Source organism: Salmo trutta, chromosome 39, assembly GCF_901001165.1.
Source record: "Salmo trutta chromosome 39, fSalTru1.1, whole genome shotgun sequence".
In the NCBI taxonomy this organism is placed as follows: domain Eukaryota; kingdom Metazoa; phylum Chordata; class Actinopteri; order Salmoniformes; family Salmonidae; genus Salmo; species Salmo trutta.
In genome coordinates this window covers 17,695,304-17,707,367 of record NC_042995.1, presented here as the reverse complement: position 1 = coordinate 17,707,367, position 12,064 = coordinate 17,695,304, and the positions used below count along the sequence as shown (strand labels likewise).

Here is a 12,064-nt window from a genome sequence, read left to right as displayed (position 1 = left end):
AAAGAGACCCATCACACAGAACTGGAGTCTGCATCACAAATGGGCCCTGGTAAAAAGTAGTGCACTATATCAGGAATAGTGGTGTAGCAGTTAGATAACATTATAAGGACACACAGCATTAGATTATCTGGTGAATAGAAACCCAATTAGATTGACCTTCCACAGCGTGAATCAGCATGCGTGTGTCCCTAGATACGGTGTTTTATACAGGTCCCAATGACTGTATCTGTATAGTCATTCACAACAGGTTACAAAGACTGTATCTGTATAGTCATTCATAACAGATGGAGATTGGGGTTAAGGTCTATAATGTGTTCATATAGGAGAGGGAACAGTGGTAGTCTTTAGGCTAGTAGGGCCCATTGAGAAACTGCAGTGACAGTTGAGGTATAAACACACACATGTCCGCACGCACGCACACTCACACACACACACACACACACACGCACACACACGCACACACACGCACACACACGCTCACACACACACACGCACACACACGCTCACACACACACACACACACACACACACACACACACACACACACAGAGCTCTCTCTTTTTCAACGCAGCTTGCTTTCAGCCCTGAGTCAAAAACATTCCCATATGGTTTGCTGCATAGATTCAGAGGGATGGTATAAATACATAGCTGTACTTGCGGACCCCGGGGGTTATGTTCTGCTGGTCTCTCTGAGGGGAATGGAGGGAGGAGGGGAGGGGTAGTACGGTATGGCTTTCTCTGCTCTGGGAACCTTGATTGAAAAACAGAATGTAGGAGAAAGAAAGAGAGAGAGAGAGCAACAGCGAATCCATATGCTGGATGGAAAACATCAAGGCATTTCCTCCCTATAAGCTCTCCCAACTCAGTGGACCACCATCTCTACAGAAAACAAACAGTCATTATATTACACACACATTACAAAACAGCAAGCTTCATGAAAACCATGTAGGAAAGTAGGAAAAATCAATACCCACACTCTTAGAAAAAAATGTGCTATCTAGAACCTAAACTGGTTCTTTGGATGTCCCCATAGGAGAACCCTTTGAAGAACCCTTTTTAGTTCAAGGTAGAACCCTCTCGGTTCCAGTAGAACCCTCTCGGTTCCAGCATCAGCGATCATTGGACTCACGTGGATTCAATCACCTCTGTCATTACCTCCCCTATATCTGTCTGGTTCCCCGCTCTGTTCTCGGCTTCTGCATTAATTGTCATTTGTCGTTGTTTACCCGGGTGCTGACGCTGTTCCTGTTTTGTTACCTGTCTGTTCCTGAATAAATGTTGACTCCCCGTACCTGCTTCTCATCTCCAGCGTCGGTCATTACAACAATAGCAGCCTATTAGCTTGACTCTATCAGAGGCATGCAAGGCCATCTCTAACACCATCCAAAACACGACCTGACATCCACCAAGAATTACATTATAAGGACATGTTTGCTTTGAAAAACTCAACAAACAAACAACTTAAAATTATATTTCATGAATGAGCCATGGGCAAAATTATAAAAGATACTTCATGGAGATTCAAGTCATGACTAAAATGTTCTTGGCTGCCTAACAGTTTTCGCAGTCCACATACCAAGATGATTTACCAGAAACTTTGGGCTCCACTCTGAAATAAACAATACCATAAATATTACAATTATTGCTCTACTTTGTCAGAGGCCTGGCTTACGAGTTTAACCCTGGACACTATCCTGACAAACAGAATGAGATATAGGGCATGCAAAAGAACATAAATTACTTCATGTAGGTCTAAGAAGCTGTAAAGAGCAGGATAGGTGGTCTAATGTTATTTTTCAACTTCTAATGCTTGAATGTCTCCTAAATTATCTATAGCCCGCTCCCAACATAGAATATAAAAAATATATATTCTAAACCATTTTTATATTTTAATTGATGAACAAAAAAAGGTTGAAAAAAAGAAGCTCATCCACTGTATCGCTGAAGATAGCGTTAAACTCCACCCTTTTCACTTCACTCCAATCAATGACGAGATGGGAGAGAAAACAAATCATTCAATTGGTGGAGAAAGTGTGGTTTCAAGGCGCCCCTGAAAATACGCATGTGTGGGCACCAAGAAACCGATCAAACTCTGTAGCGTGTGGGGATTCAATCTTGCAAGTTTCTCCAGAAGGCAGATCACGGTCTTAGCGTTGTGGGAAGAAATAGTTTGAAGTGTAGTGTACTTTTTGAAGAGATTTGCCTTTTACAACAGACTTTGAGCCGGGTTTAATCGTAGCCTACTAATGCGCCTCGAGCTGAACATTGGCTGAGTTGTAAAGGCGAGATGGGAAACCATGAGGTTTTGCAGACTTCAATTTTGCTTCAACCTATAATGTGATGTAACGAAGATTTGTGGGAATCTGGAAGAAATTAGTCAACGCGTTCCATTTTCAAGTCATACGTTTGTTTCCAATACGAAGAACCAGGTCAGTAAAGAAACGAACTGCAAAAAAAAAACAACCGACAATTGGAATTTCCCAGGTTTTCAGTGGTTTGATTGGAATAAATAAATCCCTCACCAGCAATCCTCCATTTTCTTGGAGAGTTCTGTGAACACTGGAATAAGGAATGTGGGGAGAGCGACCGAGGGCATTTTTCAAGCGTTTAACTTTGTTTTAACTTTAGGCTCCTTTCCCATTTTTATATAGACGGGAGAAGAGAGGACATTTAAACCTTTTTGTGGACTGAAATTGATTTGGGCTTTTTGCAGCTCCGGGGTAATATTCTTAGAGACTTTTTTTTGTTCTGAACACAGGGTCTGCTATCATGACGGTAAGGAGAACCTGTGAGTGGATTTGGATAACGGGGTGCGCGCTGCTGACGGTTTGCATAATGCTGGAGCCGTGTACCGGTCAGTATCATGGCGAGAAAGGAATTTCTATACCAGAACACGGTTTTTGTCAGCCAATTTCCATTCCCCTCTGCACGGACATTGCCTATAATCAAACCATCATGCCGAATCTTTTGGGACACACAAACCAGGAGGATGCGGGGCTGGAGGTCCATCAGTTTTACCCGCTCGTGAAGGTCCAGTGTTCCATGGACCTTAAGTTTTTCTTGTGTTCCATGTACGCACCGGTGTGCACTGTTCTAGAACAGGCCATCCCCCCATGCCGATCACTGTGCGAGCGCGCACGCCAGGGCTGCGAGGCGCTCATGAACAAGTTCGGGTTTCAATGGCCAGAGAGACTCCGCTGCGAGAACTTCCCCGTCCACGGCGCTGGGGAGATCTGTGTGGGTCAAAACACTTCAGACACGGACATCCCTACCTCGGACCCCACTCCCAACCTGCCTGAGCTCATGACCTTACCCCCACACATCGGTCGCCCTGCTGCCCAGCCCTTCTCCTGTCCCCTACAACTTCAGGTCCCAACCTACCTCAACTACAAATTCCTGGGGGTGAAAGACTGTGGTGCCCCATGCGAGTCCACCAAGCCCAACGGACTAATGTATTTCCGCGAGGAGGAACTGAAATTCGGCAAACTCTGGGTGGGTATCTGGTCTATCTTGTGTTGTGTGAGTACACTGTTCACTGTGCTCACATACCTGGTAGACATGAGGAGGTTTCGCTACCCGGAGAGGCCCATCATCTTCCTCTCAGGCTGCTACTTCATGGTGGCGGTGGCCTATACAGCAGGCTTCTTCCTGGAGGATAAAGTGGTCTGCATAGACAAGTTTAAAGAGGACGGTTACAAGACAGTGGCCCAGGGCACCAAGAAAGAGGGCTGCACCATCCTGTTCATGATCCTCTACTTTTTTGGCATGGCTAGCTCCATATGGTGGGTCATCCTGTCCCTCACCTGGTTCCTGTCTGCTGGTATGAAGTGGGGTCACGAGGCCATCGAGGCCAACTCGCAATACTTCCACCTAGCGGCTTGGGCGGTACCGGCTGTCAAAACCATCACTATCCTGGCCATGGGGCAAGTGGATGGGGACCTTCTCACAGGGGTGTGCTACGTTGGCATCTACAGCGTGGATTCGTTACGAGGGTTCGTCCTGGCCCCCCTGTTCGTCTACCTCTTCATCGGAACCTCGTTCCTCCTGGCCGGGTTTGTGTCTCTGTTCCGCATCAGAACCATCATGAAGCACGACGGCACCAAGACGGAGAAACTAGAGAAGCTGATGGTGAGAATCGGGGTGTTCAGCGTCCTGTACACCGTCCCCGCCACCATTGTCATCGCCTGTTACTTCTACGAGCAGGCCTTCCGCGACCAATGGGAGAAGACCTGGCACATGCAGACGTGTAAGCGCTTCGCGGTGCCGTGCCCGGCCAACAACTTTGCCCCGATGACCCCGGACTTCACGGTGTTCATGATCAAGTACCTGATGACGATGATCGTGGGCATCACGTCTGGGTTCTGGATCTGGTCAGGGAAAACATTACAGAGCTGGTGCAGGTTTTACAAACGGCTCAGTAACCGCAACCAAGGAGAGACGACCGTATAAACTTTCTAGAAGGTTAATGTGGAGGAGTTTTATTTTTGATGAAACCGACTGAGCATATCCCTTCCTATCTCCTATTGGACATAGGACATTTGAACTCTGGAAAAAAAGTACTTTTACTCTGAGAATGTCCCTACTGACAACCCTATGAGCCATTGACTGAACATTTGTTCAATATTTGAGGGGTTTTAACTTTTCAGTAACCCCCATAACGTTTTAAAACATTCTATAATCTCATTTAAACATGACTTTTAAACCACAATGTGCCACCCAGTGATGTAACAGCAGCAACAAAGAAAGTCTGTTTTGCAATGACATTTCAATATGTCTATAACTATTTTGTATTATGAAGTGAGTTTCTCGTCCAAGGAGAAACAAGGGATACAGGGCTAATGTCTGACAAGACCAATGTATGTTAAGTTTTGCAAGGAATTACAAAGGTTTTTGGGATATGTGCATTCCATTCCTTGCTTCTGTACTTTTAAATTGATGTACCTGTTTTTGTTATGTGTGGCTGATGTTACTTTTACGCTAACTTGCAGACATCTGAGAACATTCATCTTGGCACAGAGAGAAATGTCTAACACACTTTTTTTAGTTGTATTATGCTTATTATGCTTGTGTATAGTGTTTCTGTCCCAAATGGCACCCTATTCCCTATATAGTGCACTGCTTTTGACCAGAGCCCTAGGGGACCTGGTCAAAAGTAGTGAACTACATAGGGTGCCATTTGGGATGTCGTCTAGCTGTAAGATGTCGCTATTAAATTGCCACGTTACAGGCCACATTTTGTAAATATTCACTCTTTTTCAAAAGAACATATGTATTTATAAGAATTATAATCTTGCTGTTTCTACTTGGATGTTTCTTAATGCAATATGGCTTGTATCTGTACAGTTTCACAGAATAAAATGATGACGTTTTTAACCTGCGCTCACTTGAACGTCATTGGTGTTCGTTTTGGATGTTTTTAAGCATACGTTTTGAAAGTCTAAAACGGATCCTTGAACGAGGCAATGTGAAACCAGCGAGATTATGACTTCCTAAAATGTATCCAATGAGTTGAATGAAGGGTATGCTCTCAATGAAGGCATAGAGATTCTGTTTTAACATTGTTTGGTATATCAACAATTCCACACCTAACGTCCTCAATTACTTTTAACATCTGCTTGCACAATACTCCCTCTAAGACTGTCTGTAGTGTGGACACATTACCCTGTTATACAGCATGTTGCTATTTCGTTTCTCTGGTTATCTCCTGTTCTATCCTCCAGATCTAACTTCTACTCACTCTGCTTGGCTGTGGAATAGTATCTCTCCAATGGTGCCAGGTCAATACATCAGAGCCATTGATAAAGAGGGTATTTCTGTAGAAAAGTAACTAGCATGATGAGTTAAAGGGAGATTTGCCCCTAAAGCTTACGAACAAGAAATCAACACATTGCCTTGAGCGGATCTCCCCCTTTTCCTGCTGAAATGTGAGATCTGCCTTTTTGGCTTCTCTTGTTTTGAGGTCACCTCTCCCCCTTTTGTTTTGGTTGTGTGTTCTAGGTAGGGCGGAGTGTAACGGAATTATTTTTCGACAACATTTTGTGTTATCTGTTCTGTATCTATTACGTGTTGTGTTAAACTGGTGTCAGTAGGCCTACAATAATGACCTGAACGTGCATCCTGTGCAACAGAAACTAGTACTTAATCCAACAAGCAGACGTGATTTTGTTGAACAACCGAAATATTTGGGGAATAATCTTATTTGCTCTAAAACTGTTGCAAACACCAAAATGATATTGCGGTCCAATCAAGGACAGATGCCTGCAGTCAAAGTAATCTGATTGAAAGAGTATGGACTTTTTGCACGTTAACCTGACAAAACATTAAGCTAATTATAGGTCATTATCTCTTGCTGTGTTTCACATTTCTATAAGGTGATGTAACTGGTCAGGATCCACAAATCTGAGCAACTTTCAGTGTTCTGCAAGCACAATGGCAAAAGGCTGTATGTGCATGTGTAACTGAGTTGATATACAGCATGGAGACATGTTCACTCTTCATATCGTGAGTTCGCACACACCATCCCCTCCCCCTGTCTCCTGGCTGGCCCACATCTGGTAGTGTTTTGCCACTGTGAGGTATCCCAGGTTTAGAAACCAGATCTCCTCCAGGCAGTCTTAACCCAGGGCCTGATATATATACACACACACAGTTTACTGACCTGACCCTAAGTCTCTCTCTGCCTGACCCCCCCCCTCGCTCTCTCTTTCTGCACTCTCTCTGCTGTTTCTCTTATCCTGTCACTGGTCAATGACTCTACTCCCCCTCACTCAACCTCCACTCTTCCCCCACCTCTTCCTTTCCCCCCTTCAAACTCCACGCCATCCTCCCTTCCCTGGGCCTCCATGAAATGGGATGCTTTACAAATAAATATTAGCTTCGTCTGCAGCGCGGTGATGTACACCTCTTTACAGTTCCACACTTGCCGTTCCCAGGTAAGATAATTGAGTAAACATTAAAAATCGCTTTGAGAAGCATCACTGCTACATTATTGGAGTAAAAGTGACATTTCCAACTAACATTCAAATTTTTTTTTTTTATCACAACCAACCCCACACTAGGCAGTTCTTTTAAGACTATTATTTTGCTTTTATATTGTCCAAGGCCTTGAATGGAGAATAGGCAGCATGGTAAATTCCCTCTGCATGTGACTATGTACATGGCCAAAGTTGTTTTCATAATGTATCATGGAATGTGAGATGTCAAATAAATACTCAGTCACTCTGTCAAAAACATGAGAGCTCCCTCTGGTGGACAGGAATCCAACCTGCAGTCCTAATTCAGGACATTCTTGTTGGGTATACATGTGTCAAAGTTGGAAACTATCAGGCCTGTTTTTGTTCAACATTTTATTCAAAAAAAGAAATTATCTGCTTCAAACCATCCGGATCAATGCCTCCATAAGGAGTCATTTGTTGCATTGACATTACTATGTGTCGCTACTGTTGTGGTTCAACACAGCAAGATTATCTTGATAAAAAAAAGGACAGACAAACAAGAAAAAACATTTAAATCCAAGAAGAGGCCAGAGATTAAACAGAAACTTTAACCCCTTGAAATTATCTGAACTTGAACATAATTCAAATAGAAATAAGAAGAAAGGCATCATCAACTAGATTCAGCCACGGGCTGATTTTTTTTCTTGAACGGGTGGTCAGAACATAATTACGAATAATTTGGAGACTGCAAATTGACCAAGAAGCCCAAACAGATATATTTTACTAAAACATCATTTCAAGCCTTGCTTACATGTGTATATGATCACATCTCTCTCTTTGAAACAGATATCCAAAATTAAAATCACTTGTAGCAGGTTCGCTGGTGTTTTTACAGTTTTATGTCCAACAATTAAAAATATTGTTTTTGGCCCGCGGGCAAATAAAATCACCCGCGGGCCAAATTCGGCCTGCCAGTTGGGGAACCCTGACTACGGACAGACGTTAATAATTATTAAACACAAATACTGGATGCAAAATATACATCATGATCATAAAAACATTTTTATATATCATTAGACCATATCCATCAGTGGTAGGAAACTGGGACTGTTAAACAGATTCAAAACAACGCTTTAGCATTCAGAGGTGGTATATTCCAACTTTAGGTGCGAAAGAAGCATGTGTGGCAGAGTCTAGAGAAAACCAGTCAGCTATGACACTGTCTGCACTACAATGTTACCTGCATTGTAAAGGAGGGAGAAGAAATGATTGTGCGAGGTGTTTAAAAGGAGAAAGAACAGATCGTCTATCCATTCTAACACAGCCGTTCTTTGTGCCCTCACACATGGAAGCCCCAATAGAGTGTGTGATCCAGATGGTGCGAAGCACAAAAGCAAAATACATACAAAATTCAAAATGAGAAAAAAATATAGCAAGTCTAATCATGCCAAAGTCCACCGGTCTGTTCCTGATACACTTCAATGACATCCTCATCTTCCATTCCAAGCTGGGGAGGGAGAGAAAGTCAGACAATGATGCAGGGGAAAGTTTATCTGCAAGCATGTTCAAGGTTCACCGAAAACAAATTGAAATGTCACCTAAAAAAATGTAATAAATAAGAAAATGTTTATTTTAAAAGACAGTGGTGGTTGTATAACCTGGGTGCCAGAGAAACAGCCTGGCACCCAGGCTACTAGCTGTATGGATGATACAAGGGAAGAGGGACGGGTGGGGTACCTCTTTGGGGGTTTGGTTGTCTGAGATTCTCTGTCCTTCAAAAAGAAACCTTAGGGTGTTCATTGGTACACCCTGCAGGAAGGAATCACACATGGTTGCATCAGATACTGGGAACATGATGACATTCATTCTGAAGTTCTGACCCACATTGTCAAAACGAGATGGGACAATCGTTTGGCTTCATAACTACCTGTCTTTGACTGTACGATTCCTTTAGCTTCTTTAGATGTGTTGTCATCTTCACTTTGAAGTGAATTTCGCTGTTGTCCTGAAAGTAAAGATAGAATTAGGCTTTTTTGTTGTTGTTGCCTAACTGGTGAACACAACATAGTCGTGTGCCAGGCTTCTAGGGGTGCTTTCCCAGACTAGTCCAGGACTAAATAGCAAGATCAATGGAGAATTCCCATTTAAAATTATTTTTAGTCCAGGATATGGCCTTTTCTCAATTGGTTTTACTCAACTGCTGCATCCTCTCTCCTCCGTCCTCCTTTTGAAAAAGGTCAAAGGTAATCGAGGAGATGGAAAGTGGACGGAAATGCACTAATATGAAATGAGACTCCTCCAATGGTTTGTCATCAGGCAAATGACGTTTACAGGGTGGAATCGCAAAATAAATGTATAAAGTGATAAAAACAAATGTTGCTAGTTGTGAAATACATTTTATAGATAAAAGGATGAGTAGCATATGGTTTAAATGTTTGCATGTTTTTCTCCTTTGAGAAAACATTGGCTGATTCAAAGGGAGTGTGGCAAATTTCAAAACTTGTCCTACGGACTCAGGTAGGATACACTTGTGCCACAGAAAGAACAATGAGCTAGTTATAAAAAGATTTGCTTGTGCTTACTTAACAAAAGGTACGTTTCCGAGAGAGGGCGGAGGAGAGAGGGAGGACAGACTTTTTCCCAAATGAGAAAAGGCCTATGGCGCCCCCAGTGTCCTTTCATATTAGCACGTATAGGCAAGGAAGCGAACTCTCCTGTCTGAGATGCATCCACACTTCTCCATATTATCTTACCTGACCAATCACCTTCAGTTTAATGTACTCTCCATCCTTCTTCTCACTTCCGTCTCCACTTGAGGGTTTTGTCTCCTGGAATATACAGAAATTAACAACTTTTGACTCCTGCAATAAAAGTGTCCCATTGACATGTACATACACCATTATTATGTACATACAACATTATCAGCCAGGCTACTGCACTGTCAACATGTCACGAATCCCTCCATGGTTGCCAAACAGAATAAGTTGAATCGGTACGTAGTAGACCAAAATGGAGAGCCAGGTGACATATAGCTAGCTACAATCTTGTAAAAGTAAAAACATAATGTTATACCGTTCGTGCACAGTCAGTGGCACTATTTTCGATCTAGCTACCTACAGTAGATAGCTTGTGTTAGCAAACACTACTCTTCTCGGCCCACATAGCGGCTAACGTAGCTTGTTAGCTAGCATTTCTCAACCATTATTCTGTCTCTTCAACCAATTCAGACAAGCAAGACGTTAGTTAAACCGTACCCCTACCGTGTCTGACATGGTATTGCTCTTGTGATGTTTAGTTAAAATGTTAAACACTGCCTCGGGATTCTTGCTGTTTTGAGAAGCAGGTACCATTAATAAAGTGACCCGGAAAATGAATAGTTCTTCTTCTTCTTCGTCTGTGGTTTTAATATGGTGGTTGGGAACTAACTCGAATGTGCATTACCGCCCCCAACTGGACTGGATTACTGGAGCAGAGATAGGGAAGGGCTCAATCTTACCCATTATTCTCGTCTTCTTAAAGAAACTAAGTACATAATTAAACACTACATCCTCTGAAGATTTTCTCAACAGTTCATATAAGCTTGTCTCTTCAACACCATTACTCCTTAAATCGAAATACTCCCTTTCCCTCCCATGTTGCTGGCACTGAAATAGCATGTGTTCCACTGTCTCCATGTTTTCCTGACTGTGTTTACATCTCCCAGTTTGATGTTTTCCTACCAGTTTTAATGTACTGTTGAGCCTTGTGTGTCCCAGTCTCAGCTTTGTGATTACACTTTCCTCCCCTCTTCTCAACCTGAGGACCTCCCTGCCCCCACCATTTTCCTGGATCTTATACAGGTTTCTTCCCTTTCCCTCCCTGTTCCACATTGCTTTCCAATCACCTCCCAATATCTGATCTCACCTGGAGAATAATTCATCAATCATAATGGAGAACAACAAAAGACTAATCACACTTCCCTGGGGGGTACCATTATCTACCTCATAGCTTTCTGACATACAGCTCCCCAACCTCACTTGTATTGATCGTTCAAAAAGGAAGTCCTTTATCCAGATAAAAAGCCTTCCTCCAACCCCCATGCTATCCAGTTTGATACGCAGGCCCCCCTTCCCCCATCATACCATAGGCCTTCTATGAATCAAAGAAAATGGCTACCACCACCTCCTTATTTGCCTGTACCGTCCATATGACTGACTAGACCCAGTATAGGATGCATCGTTCCCCTGCCTTTCCTGAATCTGATGACATGAGGCCTCTGCTCTCCAGGAAGTACGTCAGCCTTTCTGTTATCATCCTTTCCGTAAGTTTACAGACATGAGATGTTAACGCTATCGGTCAATAACTTGATGGATTAATAGGGTCTTTCCCTGGTTTCCGTATTTCGTCCTGCCACACCTTATTGTAAAGGTCCAATTCTTTTCCCGTGATGTAACACATCTCATCCTTCTCTCCTCTGACCCTCTCTTTCCAACGCTGTCCCTCTTCCGTTAGATTATTTGAGCTGTGCACCTTCATAAATGTCTGAGCTAACATCTCTGCCTTCTCCATGTCTCTCATTGCAACAGTCTACCCACTTTTCAGCACAGGGAGATCCTGATCTTGTCTGACCCCACTCATCCTCTTAATCATCCCCATACATCTCCCACAGAAGTAGTCCTGCCTATGTTTCCACAGAAAGTCAATAGTTTGTTTTTCTAAATAAGAGTCCTTTTAATTTTGTGCTTTGGCCATTGCATCACTAACTATTCGCCAGCTGGAGACCTAGTGGCACTGTAGAAGCAACCCAGAATTTGAAATGTTGGAGTAAAAACAATTACACACATTTCACATGATTTAAATACTGTAGCTAAATTGTATTGCCCAAGTGTGAATGCCAGGGTTAAATTGCAAAAACGTTGGAAGATTGAGATTGGAGGTGCATTGCAATGCATTCTGACCTATTATGAATCAAAACTGAAAAATGTGAGAATTCTATCATTATTGTATGACTATTTTAACTATGAAGTGCAGGACTAGGAGTGCAAGTTATGAACAAACATATTTATAACTCTATTTTTCTTTTTCCTAGGTTAACCCTTCTGCCTGTGTTATCAATCTGACAGCCAAATCGAACGACCACATATTTTGAT

The 12,064-nt window shown here is 42.8% G+C and overlaps 2 protein-coding genes across 2 annotated transcripts; one reads left to right on the top strand and one right to left on the bottom strand.

The window, feature by feature from the left end:
• Positions 1-2,079: 2,079 nt before the first annotated feature.
• Positions 2,080-5,378, top strand: LOC115179315 (frizzled-7-A-like). The gene has a single exon (XM_029740720.1). It carries the CDS (start codon positions 2,770-2,772, stop codon positions 4,447-4,449), a length of 1,680 nt encoding a protein of 559 aa, XP_029596580.1. The 5' UTR covers positions 2,080-2,769; the 3' UTR covers positions 4,450-5,378.
• A 1,953-nt stretch (positions 5,379-7,331) lies between these two features.
• Positions 7,332-10,334, bottom strand: LOC115179186 (small ubiquitin-related modifier 1). The gene is made up of 5 exons (XM_029740546.1): positions 10,196-10,334; positions 9,689-9,763; positions 8,863-8,940; positions 8,673-8,744; positions 7,332-8,442 (listed from the first exon to the last, which is right to left on the bottom strand). Exons 1-5 carry the CDS (start codon positions 10,283-10,285, stop codon positions 8,374-8,376), a joined length of 384 nt encoding a protein of 127 aa, XP_029596406.1. The 5' UTR covers positions 10,286-10,334; the 3' UTR covers positions 7,332-8,373.
• Positions 10,335-12,064: the final 1,730 nt, after the last annotated feature.